At 41.2% G+C, this 23660-nt stretch overlaps 1 protein-coding gene across 3 annotated transcripts in view; it reads left to right on the forward strand.

Annotated features, from left to right (window-relative positions):
* Positions 1-23660, forward strand: part of COL28A1 (collagen type XXVIII alpha 1 chain) — a 116586-nt gene that overhangs the window by 31820 nt on the left and 61106 nt on the right. For all 3 annotated transcript variants that reach the window (XM_048838222.2, XM_048838219.2, XM_048838220.2), the window contains exons 12-16: positions 13142-13210; positions 14738-14806; positions 19359-19427; positions 20997-21065; positions 23021-23089. In XM_048838222.2, coding sequence (XP_048694179.2) covers positions 13142-13210; positions 14738-14806; positions 19359-19427; positions 20997-21065; positions 23021-23089 — 345 coding nt within the window. The remainder of the gene's footprint in view (positions 1-13141; positions 13211-14737; positions 14807-19358; positions 19428-20996; positions 21066-23020; positions 23090-23660) is intronic.

Below are 23660 nucleotides of genomic sequence, written 5' to 3' on the forward strand. Positions count from 1 at the left end.
TCTTTTGCTACCCCTTGCTGGGGGGGCTGGGAGGGGAGGGGTGTTGTCCTGTTATTCCCCCTGGGCTTCCAGTCCTTTGCTTAAACCCACATTCAGTATGGTTGTTTCCTCTGAAGGGAGGAGAGCAGCCTCTAAGTGGAGAAACCTATCTCTCTGCTGTCACTATCCCTACAGCAGCTTGTCTCCTCCTCCTCTCTTACCAGAGGATGGGTTTTTAAAGGTGTCAGGTAGCCCTTAATTGGACTCAGGTCACCTAAGGACACCTGAGGTATTACCTTTTCAGCTTATAGTGAAAAGGGTCTTTATTATTCTAGGGCTAATATACCTGCCTTCCACCAATCTCTTGCAAGTCTGGAACCCAATAGGACCATTTTCTTGCAAGGTTTGGAGGGCAGGGTGGCTGAGTGGCTGCGGAGATGGACAGGAATGCTCCGGTGCCTTTCTCTGCAGGGAAGGGCACTCACGCTCAACCAACTTGTCCTGTCCATGCTCTGGCACCGACTCAACTCCCTGAGCTGGGCCCCGGGTTTCCTGGCCCACCTCCAGAAGTTGGTTCTGGAGTTCTTTTGGCCAGGACTGCCCTGGGTCTCTGAGGGGTTCTTGAGTCTCCCCCTGGAGAAGGGAGGACAGGGCCTGATTTGCCTTCACACTCAGGTGTCCATGTCTTCTGCCACCAGGCCACGCAGAGACTTCTTTATAGTGCAGGTAGTCCGGCGAGGAGCACATTGGTGCACGCCTTCCTGCGCTGCTTCCAAGGGCTTCACTATGACCAGCAGCTCCTTTATCTCCATCTGAGAGGTCTTCCAACCAGCCATTGAGTTTTCCAAGCTGTTCTGGACTGCAGCACAGGATACTGCAGCGGGGAGACAGGTCATGCTGTGAGTGATGTGGCAGGAGTTGGTAGTCTTGCAGCCATTAATGATATCAGCTGCTCAAAAAGCTATTTCTGTTGAGCTCTGTCCTCTCCCTTAGGTGCTGCTTTTGTTCCAGAAACTGTGAAGCATGTGCCTGTTCCGTTGCTGAAACCGTGTCCTCAAGCTGTGCAGCCAGCCGGAGCCTTTCCTCTTGCCTCTGGGCATGCCTTTTCTTTAGCCATAAGTCCCCGTCTTTAGTACTGGACCTGGTTGTTGTCCCTGCCTGGAACTTCAACGATGACTTCATCACAGAAATGCTCCCTCTTGGAAGGGTCTGTGCAGGCACTTTGGGCAGGCTTGTGTAGCACTGAGAGCTAGCTGTGGAGGTACAAAAGCCAGTAGAGTTCAAGGGGGCCTGGAACAGGGCAATACACCAATGGGTATTTTCTCAAATAACTCAGAGCAGGAACGCAGAAGTCATTCTTGTGGAATTTCAAGGACATAAAATATGTTACTTTACAATATTTTGTGAAAGGGATGCTTTAGTCCACTGAAGCTCCCAGGACACAGCCTGGTTAACCACAGTGAAAAGTGTAGAGATAATGGTAAGTTAACTGAAAACAGCTTTCATAGCGGCTCTGGAAAATATGCCCTTCCCTGAAATCTGACTGCCTCTCTGTAGTCCCTGCTTCAGGAAAAGTTTGCAGCTATTAGTAAGCCTACGTTTTAGTCATGAGTATTTTTAGTAAAAGTCATGGAGAGGTCACGGGCGGTAAACAAAATTCATGGCCCGTGACCTGTCCACGACTTGTACTATATACCCCTGACTAAATCTTGGGGGAGGGGAACCTAGGGGGCACCATGGGTGCTGGGGGGGGGGGGGACAAGGGGTGACCCAGGTGCTGGGGGGAGGGTGGCCCGGGACCCCCGCTGGAGCTGGGAGGGTAAGGTGAGGGGGTTGACAGGGCTGGCAGGCTCCCTAAGCGGCAGCTCCTGGAAGTGGCAACAGGCCCCTGCGGCGCCTGGGAGGAGTCGTGGTCAGATGGCTCCATGTGCTACCACCCCCCCCCCCCGAGCGCCGGTGCAGATGGAGGCAGCGCATGGAGCCACCTAGCAACGCCTCCATGTACGAGCCGAGGGATGTTGCTGCTTCTGGGGAGTCCCCACCATGAGGTAAATGCTACCCAGAGCCCTCACCCCCCTCCTGTGCCCCAACCCCCAGCCCTGAGTCCCCTCCACACCCAAACTCCTGCTGCTGCAGGGGTAAGGGGGCGCAGTGGCCCAAGACTGCTTCAGCAACAGCTGGTGTGGCTGTCCCAGGGGCCACCTGAGCTGATCAGGTGGCCCCTGGGCCCGCCACACCAGCCGCTGTAGAAGTCACGGAGATCCTGGAAAGTCACAGAATCCGTGACTTCCATGACAAACTCACAGACTTAGCTATTAGCACCTGAGATGGGGTCAGAATTTATGAGGGAATCAACAGGATGCTGTGTTAGCTTCCACAGGGCTTACCTGGTTATGGCTGTGTGCAAACATAGGTCCACAGCCTTCCTCCTCCCCAATCCCAGCACATTGAAACAAAAATTCAAACCCACTCATACTTGGCACAAATGACTTTGTCACCTATTGACAGCATGGACTACCTCTAACTGAAGTGGACTAGATTTGTAATTGGAACACATTTCTACCTCCCCCAGCCCTGTTCACTGTTTCCAGGTGGCTTAATAGACTTCTTAGTGGTTACAGAGAGGCATACTTACAAGCATGGCAATGTAAGGTTATTATTTGTAAGGAAGTAAGCAGGAAAGGCTCTAGCAAAAAAATTGTCTTTCAAGGCATTCTTTGCTGTTTCCATTACCCAGTCACCATTTTCAACTCCATGTGGTGGTGGGAATGGGGAGGAGGCAGGAACCAAGGTGCCTTGATACAATCTGCCATTAGTGGATACATGTTGCTAGCCAGGGCTTCTCATGACTTTTGCATTGGTTCACAAAGCAGAAACCCCTCCCATTACTGGATTAACAAACTTTATAATGGATCCAGACATTTACTGGGCTCAGAAGTGACTTCTGTATCTGCTGCAAGCTCTGCAGTGGACTATTCCTCACGAGTGCATCAAACAGGTCCTGCGAGTACAGACCCAGAATTTTCTGCTGCTGCTTCTGTTCCAAAGCCTGCTCTGAGACCAGTTTCAGCACAGTACTTCATGGTCCTCACACAGTGCCAGCTGCTGGCTCCCACCAGTCCCATACTGGATTCTGGGGCCAGCAGGACATCATCCTGGCTGACCTGGTCATCATGCACCACTCTTGGCTCAATGCTGCAGGGACACATAAAACAGGCATGATGTCAGTGAGTTGTCCAAGGTGTGATTCTGGTTCCTGGTTTTCCCGTACTTGTTCTTGAGCCACTGAACCCTCTCCCTGCACTAGTCACCCATCCAGTAAATTTGCAATGCTGCCACCCATCTTGCTATTTGCTGGTATGTGTGGTCATTCCTGGTACTCTTACTAAAGTCCACAGTTGTGCTGGCCTCACAGCAGAGATTCACCAAAATGAGGTTGTGCTCCCGTGACCGTGAAACGGCACGTTTTGCAAAAGGCTTGTTCTGTTTGGTCTCAGTTGCAAACACAGAAGGCTCTCTGCTGGTGTGTTTGCAGCTTGGTCATCAGAACACTTACAGAGCTGTTGCTGTATGCCACAGGGGGTAATTCACAAATGGAAAAGTATGCTTTTTTTTTTTTTAATCAAAAAATAAAACGTACTTCCTGCAGCCAGCAGAGAAAATTGTTCACTGTGAATAGTTTCCCTAACTTTAATGCTGTGCCTCTCTGGTAAATTCCACAGATGTAGCAACATTTTGGATTAAGAGTCAATCCCTACTAATAATAGTAAACACAAAACTTCATTAAGAAATATTTTAGGTTGGAAGTCGATATCAATGATAACTACCTAGCACCAAAAAGTATTAGAATTATGTTATAAAAACTAAATCTCAAATTGTGAAAGCCTGTAAATGAATTGTTAAGAGGTGCTGCTATTTCACTCATACATGTTGTAAATTCCTTCTTTACTTACTTTTGTACAAGGTGTATCTCCCCAGGCGATCTTAATTTTGCCTCCTTGAAATTTAATTAAATATGTGTAAAATTAAGAAGAACATACAACTAGGAGACTGCAATTATACCCCTTTAAAATGAAACTGGGTTTTTTCAAATGTGCTATAATTAGTATTGTAGAGAGTATATTCTACAGTGATGCATGTTACTTATAGTGATTTTAAAAAGTATGTGGAAGATTTACATCAGGAAGTTAAATATCTTTCTTGTAGTGTGCACAAGCTTTAGTATTCTTAAAAAGTAAAGAAACTGTTTATACTGGTACTACATTGAATTTAGTGAGCATAGTTCTCATATTAAATAATGAATTACTTGGAAAAAGCTAAGAGGAGAAACAGAAATTATTGTTGAGAATGTGCCAGACCTAAAACAGTGGAATTTTAATGCCTGGTGATATTAAACCCAGATCAAATGGTATTTTTTGTTGCCATTATCGTATTTAATTTTAAACTCAATTGAAAGAAGATCCCAGCAAGAGAAAAGAAAGGGAACTCAAATGGGTGCATGAAAGAGAGACAATAACTAAAAAGATTTGGGAAATCTTGTTTACACTTCCACAAAAAATTATATAATGTCCAGGCTTTGATAATTTTGGTAATTTGCACACTACCTAAAATCCTAAGAAGATAAATCCATCATAGGTCACACACACACACACACACACAGGTTGTGATAATATTAAACAACAGTTTCTAAAACAGCATTTCCTTGGGGTCAAGTGGTTTAAGTTTCCAACTTATTGCCTATGGTATGGTAGGGTTTAGGGTTTTTCCCCATCAGTTGTGAAACTATAGCCAATATCAACAAACATTTGGCAGAATAGTTTCCATCGTAATCCAAATACTCTTAGATTTCCTGTTCTGTGGAAAAGAAATAGCTATGTCAGTACATACTAACTGTGATAGTAACTGCTGAAAAGCTGGTTAAAATCCAGTAGTCACTTGAAGGAAAAACTATGTTTTACATGATTAAGAAACATCTCTGGGCACTATTTGAGCTCAGTGGGACTCCCATCGGCAGTCAGCACAGCCATCATGCATCCCCACCTATGTAAGCACACACACGGCTAGAACATATGGATATCTGAGAAAGAACAAAGTGCATTGGTTTAGGAAATATTGCACAGGGTTACCATCTTTTGAAAGTTCTATCACAAATTGCTGGAAGTGGATGCAAAACAGGACGTCTCTTTGGAAGGCAGAAAACTACTTTTGTAGAACACTTCCTAACAACAGAGTTAATCTCAGCTGAAAAGTGAGTCAGTGCTGATCAAATAGTGCTTTTCAGACTGAAGTGAGACCCCCACACAGTTGCCCGGCTATAGTCGCTGTCAACATCAAAAAATTCAGCCAGGGAGTTCTGTGATATTTTACTAGATTCTACAATTAACTTATTGTCATTTTATAAATACTAGTACCAGATGAATATAGCAAAACTAAAACCAAATCCCAGTAATGGGTTTCATTATTTTCGCTAAATTTGCTTTATATTCACATGGCTCTTTGCGATCACTCCCTGTGAATATTTTAGCAGAGGAGTTTGCTGGCAGAAACAGTAATAGTACACTTTAAGCAAACATTGCAGAATATTCAAGGAAAGCAAGTGTAGAGGTTCCGATCCTCATTGTCAGGGACCAGGGTGTAGGCAGTCTTGTCTAACAGTCACAGTTGGGCTGATGTCCACAAGTCAAGGACAGCCACAAAGCATCAGTCAGCCAAGCAGGGATTAGAATAATTGCTAAAGCCAGGATCAATAGGTAAATGTCAGGGCAGTCTCTGACCAGGGTTGGAGACCAGAGATCAGAGGTTCTTCATGGCTAGACGAGGAGGCAAGAGGCAGGGTCAGAGATTGGAGATCAGAAAGCAAGGTTAGGTCTGGAGCCACAGCAACCCAGCAGTCTACATAGTTATCCAGACCACTTCCTGGACCACCCTCCAGAGAGTTAAATAGTCAGCATGGGCCAATCAGAAGGCTGTAGGGTGCTGTTGCTCCAGTCCCTTTGGGTAATACGTCCTGCCGTGCCTAATCTCCACAGTGCTCCTTGGCAGCTACTTTACATGATGTCCTGGTGGCAATCTGGGAACATCAGCTGTCCCAGGTGTTGCAGATGTGGGTTCTTGTTGCTTGGATTCTTACACTCAGCTGCACTGAGAGACATAGCACAGCTGCTGTGAGTAAGGCAAGGATGGCTCTATGCCACATTTTTGCCTTCCCCACTCCCGGGGCTGGCTAGAAGCTAAACTAATCCACGATGCAAATTAGGTGCTGATCCAAAGCACACTGAAGTGAAACATTGCCATTGACTTCAATGGGCTTTGGATCAGGCCCACACAGTAGCCACAAAGCTAGTCTAATTTATGCTTGTTGGATTAGTTCTCTTTTTATCAACCAGGGATTGCCAGAGCATGGTGCACTCTGGCTCAGACACTCCCTACTTGGTGGGGAAGAATGAATGGTGTTATTCTGGCTCAGTTGGCTTCTTCCATCAGGAGAATCCTCAGCTTTTGGTTGATGGCAACTTTAAGTCCTCTTTGTCTTGTTGGGGCAACACAAACGATGCTTAGTTTGGCCTGAAGTACTGGCCCAGAATTTGTAATTGCAAATATTCATGCTGGAACTCTGTTTCTGAGGGTTATGGTCCTCCATTCAGTGACTAGAAACATACTCCGAGACCTGTGTGTGCTGTGTTATGTGTGCAATCAAAACAGCTAAAACTCTGAGTATTGAGTACTCACAAGAAGCTATTTACAAACAAGGTCAAGAGCTCTATGGAGAACTTATTTGGTCAATACTTTTGAACAACTAATATTCAAGAAAATGGGCAGCTGTTTGTGGCAATTCATGAACAAGAAAGAGGAAACAGTTCTGTAATAAATTAAATAGATGCATTCAAAGCTGCCAGTTCTGCTTTAGGAGAAGATTTTACAAAGGTGTTTCAGTAACAAGATTTCCCCCTCCAATACACACGCTCTTCCTGTAAGGGCCTGATACTGTAGCTGTTTCATATGGCCCTCATTACTGAACTATCTGAGCACCTCACAATCTTTTTAATGTAGTGTTTCATCTCTGCGAGGTCGGGTGGTAGTATTATCACTGATTGGACAGACGGGAAACTGAGCACTAAAGGCCTTGTCCAAGATCACATAGGAAAGCTGTGTAGGAGCAGCGAACGGAATGTGGGTATCTCAAGTCCCTGGCTAGTACCCTTGGACCCTCCTTCCTCTCAGCCTTATACCAGCGGCAGTCCTAAGCTGTCAGCCAAAGCCACAGGAGATTTTTCCTTTGTAAGGAAACTTTGGGTGGTGCTGAGCCATATTGGCTGTTGTGCCATACCAACATGTCTGGGGTTTCCCTGTGCTCTGGCTGATGGAACAGAATCTTGAGACCACCAGCAGACTAGCTTATAGAAGAGCTATATGGATTGCCCATACATTCCTAGTATCAAAGGACAGCACAAAAAAAGAATAAAAACCGTGTTTGTACCCTGCTTCATGATCTGCACTGAGGGCAGCTTGGGCACAGCTTAGGAATGGGGTGAGAAAATTCAATAAGGTCTTACTTAACACCTATTGAAGTCAGTCAATGGAAAGTCTTGTGTTGCCCTTAATGGGAATTGAGCCAAGTAAGTACACCTGATAGTGAGTGATATACTGCAGTTGGCTTCAATAACTGTACCCCAGATAATTATTACCAAGTTGTCATGCACAACAACATTAATAATATTTTTCCTTGCACATGAAAAGCTTTCCTCCCTCCAGGTCTGGGTGGCGCTCATGCAGCTTCATCTGTCTCAAGTATTAATATTTAGTATTGCTTTATGGTCTTCAAACCATTTGTCCAACCAATCTCCTATAAAAAAATCATAAAGCTTCTTTGCAGAAGGCCAGCACCACATTGGTTCTTAGAGCTTCTATAATTGTTTTATATCCTGGCAGCTCTTGCTTTAGTTATTTCTAGGCAAGACCACCTGTTTGGTGACTTAAAGGCTCAGGGGATTGGTAATAGGCTCTTTTAGTCATGGGTTCAATTCCAGCCCACACAGAAAGTTACCACAATATAAACAACAGGGAGATGCCAGCAAATTCCCCCCATCCCCAGCCTTGCACCCCAGTAATGTACCGTCTTACACTGCTGAAGACCTTCTTGAGCAGTATAAGATCATTAATTAGCTTGCCACTCCATAAAAGGGTCGTGGACATACACCAGCCTCTGTAACCTGAGCAGATTACCTAAGTACTTTAACCAAAAACATGCTGATTAGATAAAACATTAAAATAAATGTATTAACTACAGAAAGATAGATTTTAAGTTATTGTAAGTGATAGGCATAAAGGTCAGAACTGGTTACAAAAGGAAATAAAAAATAAAATCATAGTCTAATTCCTAAACTTTATCAGGCTTTATCAAGATTTGAATCAAAGTTTTTCCTCGCCTTACTGGATGTTGCAGGCAGAATTAAGTTCACAGTTCATATTAACGAGAAAGCACTCTAGCTAGGACCAACCCTTCTCCCCAGTTCAGGGCGGTTTCTCTTTGTCTTCCAAATGATCTTGCTTCCAGGCGTTGAGAGGGGGATGGGAGAGGTGAAGTGTTGATGTCATCGTCCCTCATTTTATACTCTCCTCCAGGTGCTGGAAAGATCCTTGTTGTGTCATGGGGGTTAGCCAGCCCTATTGTGTATGTGCTTGCACAACCGCCTTTCATGTGAATTGCAAATCTCTTGCTTACTCCGCTGCTGGTGAATGCCTGGTGGTGGTCACTTACCATCTGGCTGAATGTTGTTGACCCCTTAGTTGCCACTGAAAAGCTAGTCTGTGGACGTTTTATAGACTTACAACATGTTTCAGTAACAAACATATAGCAGAACTTCATAACTTCATATACAAGGATGATACATACAGTTCTCAGAATAATAAAGTTCAACAGATCATAACTTTTCAAATGATATCTCACAAGGCATACTTCAAACAAAACAATCATATAACAGCGGTGAATGTGGATACAGTAAAATCACAAGCCTTGGGTATAACTATTTTGCTATAATTATACCAGCGCACTTCTGCCAGGAAATTTTCCCATGTAGACAAGCCCTTAGAAGCATAATTACAATGTTCAAAAAAGTGTCTCAGGTCAAGCAGAAAAGTGAAATTCAGCAAACCATGAGGTGGTTCTGTTTAGATGACGTATGGAGTCAAATCTTCTCTCTGCATCAGTCAGAGGTAGAATTTGAATCCACATCTTCTACTTCCCAGGCCAGTGCCTTAACCATCAGGCTATAGAGTGAGAGGGTAAAAATAATTAACCATTGTAAATATTTATCAAGGGTCATGGTGGATTTTCTACTGTCAATTTTTCTAAAAAATATGCTGTAGGAATTATTCTGGGGAAGTTCTATGTTCTGTGTAGTACGGGAAGTCAGACTATATAATCACAATAGTCTCTTCTGGCCTTAGAATCTAGAAGTCATTCTCATTTTCTCTTTGGCCCAATGAGTATTTAAGTATTTACACACCGTGGAACAGCTTCAACAGAAGAGATTGAGGACCTGTTATTCTGGAATAGGCTATAGCTTGGTGGTTAACAGGCTCACCTAGGCAGTAGAAGATGTGAGTTCAAGTTCTGCTCCTGAGTGGGCATTCAAACCACATCCTAAGCTAGTGGGTTAAGTTTATAAGGGGATGCATGTAGGTATGCACACATACATTTTGTGAAGCTGGCCCTGAACATTTGTTCCTAGATAAAATTTACTGGGTCAAATTTGTGAACGGTTTTGGATTGACTGAAACTGCATTTTTGGGCAAATAAACAATTCATCCAAAAATGTTCATCCCCTTTACTCTGAAATGCATAATTCACTTACCTAAGTCACTTTTGAAAATGGCACTTAAGAGCCTAAATTACTTAGATGCTTTTGAAAAATTTACCCTTCATGTATATTTCTGTATTTATACAGATTGTACTAAGGATTATCCCAACTCAGGATAATTATTTCTCATCCAAATGGAACCACCCCATAATACCCTGAATTTCAACTTTTCTGCTCAGCCTACGAAGGGGCAAAAATACATATAGTAGAATGTTTGCCAAGAAAACTAGAAAGCAGACAAGTATTAATTGTGTTTGTATTATTCTTGGCCTTTTTCTAATAATCCTGCTGATGGGAAATATTTAATAGTCAGTGTTTATTTTTGATAAATTGATATTAAAACAAAATGTTATCTTTTTCAGTCCCAAATAACCTTTGAAGTAGAACTGGTAGGATGGAAAATCTGGTTCCTGAGCAATCTTATTTATTTTTAAATATTTTTAATCAAACAAAGGGAGAAAGAAAAACAATGCAGAAAAAGGTCCAAATTCTAATCAGAGTTACACTGGCATAAATTGCACTCAATAGAGTTAATCGGGAGTTATACTGGTTGAGATCAGAGTCTGGTCCAAAGTCTCCATGAAAATGAGCACCATCATGGAAGCTAAATAACATAGACTGCCTGAGAATATAGCAAATGCTATTGCTATGATTGGTATTTTGACAGCAGTGACTGCTAAATATACTGTATATACAGCAACACAAACTAGGTGCTGTTGGAAGCCAGCTGGTGTATTATTCTGAGCTATACTTGTGAGCATTTCTGTTCAGCTGTTGAGAACTGACCTTTAAAAGCTACATTAATTATGAAAGAATGGTTTTTCAAAGTGTCAGAGTTTATATTACAATTTCCTATCAATATATTGTGCTCTAGAGGAGCGAGCATAGGACTGGTAATCAATGTCATGTTTGCATAAGGCTTTACTAAAGATGTAGTGTTACCTGTCTGGTTATAAATTGGTAGGAAAATAGCTACAAGTGTAATCAGGACATTGGGGCAAATTATATACTATTAAACTCCTCTTCTTGCATCTCAGTTTAACTCTTTGCGAGAGGACAGGACAGAGTTCTGGGGGAAACATCCTGGCCCCTTGAAATAAATGGCAAGTACTTAGTATACAAAGAGATAGTAGTGTAGACATAGCCTAAAACTAAGTTAAGTTAAACCGCTGTTGTATATCCACACTATGCTCCTTGGGTCGGCTGAGTGCATCCACAGTAGCGGCTCTTGCATCAACACAGAGAACAGTGCACCCTGGGTAGCTATTCCCCTGTGCAACTGGCTGCAGGGGGTTTTGGGAAGGGTTTGCAATGCCTCATGGGGATGGATTGAGGGTCACATGATGCAGGTGTCTCGATCCCATCATTCTATGGGCATCGTACTAGGTTTCTAGCAGCTTTTCAACTGCCCTGGCAACGTACGAGTCAGTCATCTGTGTCAGAAAGCATGGATCCTGCACTGCTTTTCAGTATTGTGCTGTGCGTTATGAACACAAGGATATAATAGGAGCTCAACAGGGAAGCTATTTACCACCACCCTGACCCCAACCCCCTCCTTGTAGAAGTGGTGTGTCTGCGGCTCCACACTAGAGGCGACTATTTGCCTCTGTTGCCTTCTGCTATGCCTGCTGGAGGTCTTTGACTTTTACACAGCACTGCTGCGTGTGTCCCTATCATAGCCCTTCCCCTGAACAAGTTCTTGTAGCTGGATTCGAGCTGTGCCTGCCCAGCCTCTTCTCCCCATAGACCAAGGAGATCCACCACCTCTGGTGTGCTCCAGATAGGGGCGTGTACGTTGCATGGAGCTGGCATTCTCAGCTGGGCAGTTGCTATGTGAGCGCTCCACACTGAGCAAAGAAGAAGAGCAAATTCAAAACTTCCTGGGGCTTTAACAGGGGAGGGGTGTTCACCTGTGTACCTGGCTACAGGGTAGAAGAGTTCAAAACGATGACCAGAGCGGTCCCAGTGGGCATTGTGGGATACCTCCTGCAGTCCAGTTAGGGAGAGGTAAACAACATAGTGTCAACACTGACATTATGTCCCTCTAACTATGTCGTCCTAAGCTCTACGTCTCTCGCAGAAGTGATTTTATTATGTTGGCATAGCAGGCAAGTTAAAGCATTGGGAGGAGCATTGCAATGTGTACACCTCCAGTTAGGTCAGCATAAGCTGCCTTATGTCAGCAAAACTGTGTAGTGTAGACATGGCCTTATTCAACAAGCTAAGCATTTTAAATATTGTTTGAACTACTTTAAAAATACTTTAAAAACCTTATTAGTTTTACTAATTCGCTAAATCAAATACAATAAAGGGGATTGTTCTTTTTAAAATTTTACTATTCTTAAAAAAGGTCCCTAGATACGATTAAGTACATAGCACTGAAAAACATTAAGGGTCTGGGAAACCAAAAAAGAAAGGAAATGCAAAAGCTGTCCTTATCTCGACACACTGGCCCAAATTAACTACTGGGGTAGGCAGCTGCAGCCACTGAAGTCAATGCACCTTGTTACCACAGTATGTATTGTATCAAACATCAGGTACATTCATATTCAGAGACCCTGGCAATATCAAGGTAATGTTAGAGTAGATTAAAACTCTATTAATGTATATATTGGGTTTATCACCAAGGCAGCTGAACAAAATATTTGTCATAATGTTGAGTTTATTTCGTTTAAATTAAATCCTAATGATGTTTTAAGACAGTGATTTTAGTATTTGTTAGATAACACATCAGAACTAATTGTCTACAGATCTCATTTTTGTTAATGAAACCTACCTTAACTGGATTAGAATCACACTAAGAACACTTGAGAATCAGAGACTGACGAAGATTTACGGAGGAGCTATAATATACAGTCAGCTGTGTGGGGAGATATTAAGCTCAGCAGTTAAGGCATAAATACTTCCTAATTCCCAAAAGAAAGAGCAAAGGACTAAGCAACACACATCAAGTTACCAAATAAGGCCAACAACCAAGGAACTAGCACAAAAAACAACCACAATTTGGAGCTTGTGTTTGCAAAGGAAATCCTGTGGTCTCATTATTCTCAGATTGGTTAGATTTATGCAGTAACATCCTGACCCCAGTGATGTCAATGACAGCTCCCAGTGACTAAAACAGGACTGGGATTTCACCCATGACATCTATTAATTTTGGAACTCATTTCCCTAAATCAGAAATGTTCTTTGTAAGTAAATACATATTTTCCCATCTGTAATGACACTAGGGACACATATTGTGGGGAATATTATCAAAGCACCATAAACACTTTGTTGTCTCCTAACTTCTTTTGGTTCTTTAGGGAGAGCCAGGACCTCGAGGTCCTTATGGTCCCATCGGACTCCCTGGTGTTGGACTTCAAGGACCTAAGGTAATCATCAATAATACAGTACATTTCCTATCATGATGCAGTCTCTATGTGAATCCTTTGTAATATATTTTAATGAAAGTTAGCTTGAGTTTAATGTCATAACAAGTGAGTTATTATTATTTGAAGCTGAAGAGCATATAACCAGGGCTTTGGAGCGGAGCACAGAGCTGGAGCGCGGAGCAGCTCTGGAGCAGTGGAGCTGCAGATTTTTGCTTGGAGCTGGAGCGGAGCCAAAGCACAGCTCCAAAGCCCTGCATATAACTTTAGAAGTTTACACACTTGCATAGGATGGAGGTAGCTGAGGTAGCTTTCAGCCATCCCAAAATCTGATTATAATCTCACCTACAGCAGTAAAAATCAGAAGTAACTCTACTGAAATCTGTATAGACGAGATCAGTTTCATGGCTGAAGTACACATGGTTTGCCTCCAATCCTGCACCATTATGCATATTTATGTAAAGTGTATAAATATACCTTGGCTGCTTTTACACACAATATATATTGCCAAGGACAAGGGAACTAAAAACTTGTTGGAGAATAAATGACTGATTTCTCCCATATTTCTTAGTTGGGAGATGGAGATTCTCTGCTATTTTCTCTCTTATGCACCAATTCGTTCCTGCATCTTGTTTGAACCAAACATTACTTGTGGTGCTAATTCTTCAAAAACTGCTTTAAGTCATGTATCTTCTGTACTGTATGGACAAAGGCCCAACGCCTAGAACAACAAAGCTGTAAGGTTTTATTGCTCTTTTCCCTGCGTCCTTGGAACTCATGGGCGTTTTCCATGCTGTGGAACAGTGTGAGGTGTTGGAATGCATTCAATGTGTGCTACATGAGGGCTACATAATCATTTTGTAATCTGCCCAGATGAAGGAGCAGAGCGTTGTTGTGCCGCCTTTGGAACATCCCAGGAGGGAAATTGTGGCTTAGGGAGTCACAGTGTCCCTCCCAGGCTTCATGATGCTCTATAGAGGAACTACACTGCATCAGGTTTACACCCAGTGTGGCATATGCTGCCCAATGTACTGGAGTACCTATGCCAACTGTCTACTGCCTTATATAGAGTGGGGGATGTAGTGGCTCTGTGGCACCTGATACTCCCTGTGTGCTGGCTCTGATGGTACCATGTACTGGTGCATGACTATAAGCATGTGCCTGTTACCCCCTTACTGTGTTGTCATTAGCATGTAGGGTAGGCTACAATCTAGCCCTAAGGATAAACGAAGATGACTTTTTTATGCTCCTAAATTATATTTCATATTAACTGTTCATTCAAAGATGCTAGTGGTTTCATTTCAGTGCCACCAAGGGACATTATATGGTGCACTATACCTCACCTATGAGTAAAGAGTAAAATTTTCAAAAGTGCCCAAATGAGTTGGAAGCCTAAGTCCCAATGAAATGTAGGCTCCAGAGTGCTAAGTCCCATTTTCAAAAGTCACTTAGTCCCAGTCACTTGGGTACTTTTGAAAGTCACACTCTAAGAAAACAATAAGTAACATCTCTGAACTTCCTTCCCAATAGGGTGATAGAGGCCAGGAAGGAAGAATTGGGCCTCCAGGACCTATTGGAATTGGTGAGCCAGGATTAACTGTAAGTGGACAGGACAGTTCTGTATAATGTGTTAGAAATTAAAAACAATACAAGACATCTAAGTGAACTTGTTTGATAGATGATGGTCATATTGACTGGCACACTCTGTACCTGCTGCTGGGACAATGAAAGTGAGGGGATGTGTTAGTAACTGTTGCAATAACAACTGCACATGGCAGAGCTGAGCCAGGAGCCAGTGCCATCTCTAAAGAATATGAAACTTAAAGAAACATTTGATTGCCTGATCCCAGCTAAATAGCCTCTTAGGGCCTGATTTTCAGTAAGACTCTAGGTGTGAATTTGTATCTGTGCTTCTCTTCTAGATGATGTTAAGGAGAAACACACTTTTTAGAACTGTCTGAAATAAAAAATATATCTTTAAAGAATCAAAAGTTGGGCCATTCCTATGTACCTGTGTGTCACTTAAATACGTCAACAACACTGCTGGTCTGGAAAGGTTATTTAGATGCCACATATCTTTAAATGTTTCTGTGCCACTGTCAGTCTCAGGATCTTAGTTCCTGGTTTCAAACTAGTTCTTATATTTCTTTGGTTATAAAGAAAAAGAAAAGAAACTTGTAGTTGGTTAATTTCCTTGCTAAATATTTCCCCATAGTCTCCGCTTAACCCAGAGGTTCTCAGACGGGGAGTTGGGACCCCTCAGGGGGTCGTGAAGTTATTAAAGGGGGGGTCACAAGCTGTCAGCCTCCACCCAAACCGCGCTTTGCCTCCAGCATTTATAAATATATAAATATATTAAATAAATATATATATATTTATATATATAAATATATAAAAATGTGTTAAATATATAAAAAATGTTTTTAATTTATAAAGTGGGGGGGGTCGCACTCAGAGGCTTGCTGTGTGAAAGAGGTCACCAGTACAAAAAGTTTGAGAACCACTGGCTTAACCACCACAAATCCTCTTCAAGATTCTCTGCTGACCTTATTCTCTATAAAGCCTTTCCAAAACAAAGCATGTGATAAGCAACTGTTCTTGAATGCTTCCAATATCTTCCTGGTAGTCAGTGCTTTTAACTAATTCATGTAGATTTAGGTGGTTCTCTTCACCAAAGAGTTAATGCCCTTTGGCATCTATATCTGGGCACCAAATATATGGGAAGAATTATAAAAGAGGTTACATTTCCGTTGTTAAAAATCACAGAGATAGATTATTCATTTTACAACCACAAAATGACCTGGGTGGCAACAATGGTGAATCACTAAGATTTCATTCTAATACCATTTTCATTTTTAAAATCAGCTTGTAACTGGAACAAGTTGAGTATTTTTTTTCCCCACAGAAATCACAGGACCTTTACACTATGCTGTGGTCATCCTTAAAAACTCATCAATAGCCTTAAATAACTAAGAAAGGCTGAATTCTAGGGAAGTGTAAAGAATGCTGCAAATAGAAAGTTACTTCAGTGTTTATCTAAGGCAAAATTGGCTATTCTTTTTAAGAGCAGCCTCTGAATTTCTATGCTTTGCCATTTCTTTTTTATCATTTTATCATTCCACCATTTCTCCAGTAATCACTCAGAGATGATAATTCCTGTGTTGACCTCAAAAATGATGCTATAACATCACTTGGTTAATGACGCCATGGACACTTCCAAGAATAGCAACTCTCTTCCCCTTTGTCTTCTCACAGAGTAGTTCTTCTGGGGAAAACATAAAAACCTTTCTTTCAGTAACTTGGAATGAAAAATACTGCAGTGGCAATTATGAAATATATGACCAAGAATACAAGCTAAATATTGTGGAAAATGTTTGTAAACTTCTCTTAATCATAGAAATGTAGAGCTGGATGAGAACTTGAGATGTCATTAAAAGTCCAGCCCTCTGCACTGAGGCAGGATCAAGTAAACCTAGACCATCCCTGACAGGTGTTTGTCCAACCTTTTCCTAAAAACCTTGAATGGTGGGGATTCCACATCCTCCCTGGAAGCCTATTCCAGAACTTAACTACCCTTATAGTTAGAAAGGTTTTCCTAATATCTAATCTAAATTGCTCTTGCTCCATATTAAGCCTATTACTTCTTGTCCTTCTGTTGTGTTTTACACTACCTTCAGTAGACATGAAGAACAACTTATTGTCCTCCTCTTTATAAAAACCTTTTATGTACTTGAAGACGGTTATCATGTCCTCCCTCGGGCTCCTCTTCTCCCGAATAAACAAACCCAATTTTTCAATCTTTCATCATAGGTAATGTTTTCTAGACTTTTAATCACTTCTGTTGCTCTCCTGTGGACTTTCTCCAGTATATCCACATCTTTCCTAAAGGGTGGCACCCAGAATTGGGCACAGTCCACTAGCTGAGGCCTCACCAGTGTCGAGTAGAGCAGGCCAGTTACCTCCCCTGTCTTACATACAACACTCATGTTAATACACCCCAGAATGATATTACCTTTTTTGAAACTTCATCATTTTTGACTCATTCAATTTGTGATCCACTATAACTCCCAGATCTTTTTCAGCAGTACTACTAGCCAGTTATTCCCCATTTTATATTTGTAGTTGCGTATTTGATTTTCCCTTCCCAAATGAAGTATTCTGCATTTGTCTATGTTGAATTTGTTGATTTCAGACCAAATCTCTGATTTATCAAGGTTGTTTTGAATTTTAAACCTGTCCTACAAAGTGCTTGCAACCCCTCCCAGTTTGATGATGTCAGCAAATTTTACAAGCTGACTCTCCACTCCTTTGTCTAAGTCATTAATGAAAATATTGACTAGTTCCTGACCCAGGACTGACCTCTGCAAGACCCCACTAGATATGCCTTCCCAGTTTGACAGAGAACCATTGATAACTACTCTTTTTGTACTCTTTGTATACAGTCTTGCAACCAGTTGTGCACCCACCTTATAGTAAGTTAACTTAGTCCACATTTCCCTAGTTTTCTTATGAGAATGTCATATGGGACTGTGTCAGAAGCCTTACTAAAATCAAGATATATCATGTCTATTACTTTGCTGCCATCCACTAGGATGGTAATCATGTCAAATAAGGAAATTAGGTTGGTCTGGCATGATTTGTTTTTGATCAATCCATGCTTGCTATTACTTATAACCCTATTATCCCCTAGGTGCTTACAAATTGATTATTTAATAATTTGTTTCAGTATCTTTCCAGGTATTGAAGTTAGGCTGACTGGACAAAAATTCCCTGGATCCTTTCAGTTCAATATTTTTTAAAGAGAGGCACTATGTTTGCCCTTTTCCAGTCCTCTGGCCCCTTACCTGTCCTCCATGAGTTCTCAAAGATCATCGCTAATGGTTCTGAGATTGTTTCAGCTAGTTCCTTAAGTATTCTAGGATGAATTTCATCAGTCCTTGTGGACTTGAATACATCTAACTTATTTCAATATTCTTTAACTTGTTCTTCCCCTATTTTGGGTTGCATTCCTTCCCCTTGTTGTTAATATTAAACTGTGTTGAGTATATGGTCACCATTAAACTTTTTAGTGAAGAATGACGCAAAATAGGCATTGAACACCTCAGCCTTCTTGATGTCATCAGTTATTAGCTCTCCTTGCTCACTAAGTAGAGGACCTACATTTTTTCATCTTTCTCTTTCTAATGTATTTAAAGAATCTCTTATTACCTTTTATGTCCCTAGATAATTTTAACTCATTTTGCATTATTGTCTTGTGCATTATAATGCCTTTATCAAAACAGTTGAGGGATCAAATTATGCTAAGGGAACTAAAAACATTAATTTTATTATATATGTAGAATTGGGGTTGTATGTGTTAAATAGAAACTAATTTATTCTATGTATAACTTCCACAATTAATTCTTCCATGAATTATTATTCCTTTAGAGTTGATGGTAATAAGCATTCAGTAGTACCTTTAAGACTAAGTTCTTTGGGATCAAAAACTGTCATTTACTATGTTTGTAGAATGCCTAGCCCAGTGAGGCCCTAACCTAGCCAAAGCCTCTAAGGATCACCAGTATACAAACAATGGAGGTAATTACAATAGCTTATACTAGCTCACAGTACAATACACTGATTTTTACAGGCACAGAGCCATCCAAATAAATGATGTGATTCCATTGCTGATTCTTCCCCTTACAGAAGGGGGAAATAGAAAAGATCCTGAAACCTCTGTAGGTCACACTATATATGCAGTAGTACTGTAGCTGTGTTGGTCCTATGATATTAGAGAGACAAGCTGAGTGAGGTAATATCTTTTATTGGACCCCCTTCCATTAGTGAGAGAGGCAAACTTTTGAGCTTCATCAGACCTGAAGAAGAGCTCTGTGTAAGTCTGAAAGCTTGTCTCTCTCACCAACAGAAGTTGGTCCAATAAAATATCTTTTTTTATGTTACTCACACCATTGTTATGTAACTCATCAAAAAGTGGCTGCTCCACCATGTTCTAATTGCTTGCTTTAAGTAGGCTGTTGCAGAATTTCTTGTAGCCCTTGCAGTTCTCAGCTCCATGACAGATGGGATGGTACTGGTGTACTTGAAATAGCATAAATAAGGAAATGTCAATTGCACATGCCATCTGAAGCTGTTCTTTCTTTTTTAACATCAGGGGCCTCGTGGTCCTGAGGGTGTACAAGGTGAAAGAGGGCCTGCAGGAGAAGGCATTCCAGGCCAGAAGGTAAATGTTATACTGAAATTCTTAAATACTGTGACTGTGGTTTTCAAAAAGTGCCTAAGTGATTTAGGAACACAATACTGAAAGTCAGTCAATGGGGCATAAGCTCCATGACATTTTAGGTGCTCCTTGAATATTTCACTTTCTCTTAAAAAGTTTAAGAGTCCTACCAAAAGAAATTTCACCCTTGCCAAATACAGTAATAAATTACTGACCCACTTAGTGCTGAAGACTATGTTAATAAGAAGTCTTATCATGGTAGCACTGGTAGGTTAAAAAAGTATCTTTTGAAAAGCTCTTTATGTAAAATATAACCCGTACAGCTGCTCAGTACTGGAGGGAACCATTCAGAAGGCAGTTTGATCCTTCTTGCCACTCTGGGAAATTCTGACAAGGATTATACAGTTGTGACTTAGGCACCTCTGTATTCACACCCTACACATTATTGCAATAATATTTGTACCAAACGTGCCTTATGAGATATCATATAAAAGCTAATAATGTGCAGGTTATTAATATAATTGTAAAATATGTGCACTTATGTTATATGTGGGGTTATGCATTTCTTCTGTCTGATGTTATTAAAATGTATTTGAACCAGACAAATCTGGGCTGTGGGTAAGCAGTTTTTTCCAGCCAATGGAAAGTCTGGTGTCTTCATCCAGGCACAATCACAGACACTTGGCAATGACAGTAAATTGGCACAACAGGAGCTTCAGGGACAGATCACTTTGAGTTATAGAAAGCACTAGTGGGGAAGAAACTAGCATGGAACCTTCTCCATCAGACTCCATGGCACCTTTCCTCACAGCAGCAGAGCATTTTAAGGCACTCAGGTTTACAGGATAAGCAGTGACAACCTCTCACTGCTCTGAATAACACTCCAGAATGTTACAATGAGTCTGTATGGACATATACCTCATTATAGCCTATCATCAACATCAACGTATTAAAATAAAAAGTATGAGTGTGCTGATTAATAAATATTTTTCTGAAACTAAAACAAACCCCCAAATATTAGTGGTGGAACTTGAACTGAAATCTCACCTCCCAGTCCCATGTAATCCTCTTTCTGCTCTTTTGTACAAGAGCACAAAGTATCATGCAAACAGATATTTTATTGGTTCCACAATTCCCTGGTGCCTTAACTGTTGAACAAAGAGGATTTTCCTCCCTATAAAGGAAAAGATGTCAGACAGTCACATTGTGTGCACTGGTGTTACAACAGTACACTCCAAACTGCAATGTTTAAAAGATGAAACACCCAGAGTGATCTAGTCTCCCTTCTGTTATTGCTTTCCCCTGTCTTACTCTATCTAAACCTGAGAGTTATTTTAAAGCCCTTTCAAGTTACAATAGTTCTATCAGAGTAAATGCAAACATGGGGGTTTATGAACTGTAGCTAAGCTACTTTCCATTGCGACAAATGACTCTTTTGATAGTGTGTCTTGTTTGAAGAAACTGTTTCCGTGCAGACATTGTCCATTGTGATTTTCTGTTGATTTGTGTTAGAAATTTAAATGTATGAAGTCCTAAAGCCAGTTAACTTATACCAATACTATATATTTCCAGGGTGAAAAAGGCATAGAAGGCCCAGCAGGTCCAATTGGAATAGCAGGAGAATCAGTCAAAGGTGATAAGGTGCAGTAAATAAGATTTTTTTTTAAATCATATCTGTATGATTTATAGTTAAAGTAATGATTATTTAATCCTTTATGTGATCTAGAAATAGTATGTAAATATCTTAGAGTTGGATATGGACTGAACTATTATATGCTATTCTAATACTATGACCATGCCCCTGGTTAAGACTATTGATTGATGACACATTGGGCTCAGTCCTCAGCTGCAACCAGGCTGTGCTCTGTGCAGTTGGGAGTGAGGGGGAAGAAGTTGACAAAGGTGACTTTACCCCACATTTAAGCTCCCAAATCCTGGGGCGGGGCAGCTTCTGGTGCTATTCAGGGCACCTTTCCATCGTAGCATGCAAGGGGCATTTCTGTCAGCCAGGGATCGCTGGAGCAGAGTCCCTTGCTTTGACCATGCCCCCAGCCTCTGTGCAAGGACTTAGAATGCAAAGTCTGCATTGCCAGCCCTGTGTCACTTGGGAATCTCCAGGAAACTGGGTAAGATGCTTTACTGTCCCATTGTGATGCAAATGGACCATATTCATGATTTTCCAAAATGTGTGTTGAAAATGAGGTCATCTACCAGCAATCAATGGGTCTCACCCTTTCAAAAACAAGGCCACTTTTTAGGCATCCAAATGTGTATTGAAGATCCTATCTTTAAGCTCTCTATTTGGAAAATGGCCTCAGAATCTGGTGTATGGTATTAATTAGCCTGCAAACACTGAATTCATCTCCATCTGCTAGCAAAATAAATTCAGCCAAAAGCCAGACAATAAATTCTCTTAATTTCTGAGAGATCTCAGTGAGACACACTGAAATCACATTGTGGCTACATTACCACCACATGCCATAGTTTGTCATGGTGCTCTACATAACATACTTTCCCAACACTCAGAATTAACTGTTTTTACATGCTAGATTGTAGAATTTATCAGAAGTTCTGATTAGAAGACAATGTGGAACCACCCTACCTCAGTGGGAGATGAGAAAAGGATTGTGTCTCTGGGAGCCATAATTTCTCCCCAAGCACCCCACTGCTTAGGGGGAGTTTGCAGCAGTCCACATTATCTTTTAGGATATCCCACCTCCTCCCTGCCTCTTCAAGGCAATGTGTTTCCCAAGCATAAGAACTACAATTGTTCCTGGCCTTTGTGCAGGGAAAGTTTCTTGCATCTTTCCTCCCACCTCATGTCCACTCAAATGCCAGGGATAATCTGTTCCTATGTCTGACATTTCCCATGCATAGCACTGAAAGTATTGTAAGGTGCACATATCAGTGAAGTTTTTCTTGTCTGCAAGTTACTGGCATTCAGGGCAGAGTGTTATATTGGAAACTTGGTTCAATAGTAACAAATGCATATAATAGGAACTGCAAAAATAGTTTCAGGTATTTTAAAATATAGTTGAAAGACAATTACTAGCTTGGCTGCTCAAACCACCATCACAGACTTTAGAGGTCTTCTTTCTAGGATGTATACTTCAGTCTGCTGCTTTCTAATTCTAATTCCTTTGTGGGTTGGGTGAATGCAAGTTTCAGAAAACTTCTCACTGTATGCATTGCTATGTGAATTACTCTTATTCTTTATTAGAACAGAATTTTGTTAACTAAACTTTGTTATTTGAGTTGGTGGAAGAGTTATATTTTCATTTGCTTTATTTTCCTTAAAGCTGAAGTCTGTGAATTATTCAGACACATTTTCTTAGTGACTTCATGTTCCAAAGATTGGTGTTACTATATATATTGTTATTAACACTGAATTAGACATAACCAGAACAGCTCTTTGGAAAAATAATGGCAAAGCTAGCCCAAATATTCTGTATCCCATGACCTCTCTTCACGGGTTTTTCTTTTGGATGTTTTGCAAGTTAATCTACATGGTAGAATGTGAGGAAACCATTTCAGACCTAAAAATGATGGTGTTATAAATCACTGTGATTTACATGTTGCAAGGTTTCTCCATGCAGGGGGAACGGGGCCCTGAAGGACCACAAGGACCTATTGGACAACCTGGAATCGGCAGTCAAGGAATCCAGGTAAATCTGACATTAAGTTTAGTTAAGAAATACATTCAGTTGAATGTCTAGTTTTGGCATAATATACTCCATTATTATTAGATGACAGGAGCACAAACTAAAACCCTATTAGCTTTGTTTAAGTAAACGGCTGTGTCACTGATTTCAATAGGAAAAGGGTCAGGCCCAGTCCTAAATTTTGGAGATGTAGCAAAATTTAGATCCAGATCTAGATTTCATACTTGGCCTAATCTCTAATTTTTAATGCCTAGAGATTCAAAAAACACCACTGTGATTTGTACCTTAAAAATACCAGACAGGGCCCAATCCAAAGCTCACTGACATCAATGGAAAGACTTTGATTTCAATTGTCTTGAGATCAAGCCAATAGAAAAGTGAATTATCTGGACCAATCCATGCAATAATTTGCACAGCAGACTTCCTAAGATCTCCACATGGGATGATGCAGTAGGGAAGATTTGTATAGGGTGCGTGCTCAGCGCCTCGTAAATGCTGATTATTTAAGAGGCCTCACAATGGACACTGAAAAATTGATGCATCTAAAGTGATGAGTCCCTTTTGAAAGTGTAGC

Source organism: Caretta caretta, chromosome 2 (assembly GCF_965140235.1).
Source record: "Caretta caretta isolate rCarCar2 chromosome 2, rCarCar1.hap1, whole genome shotgun sequence".
NCBI classification, from domain to species: domain Eukaryota; kingdom Metazoa; phylum Chordata; order Testudines; family Cheloniidae; genus Caretta; species Caretta caretta.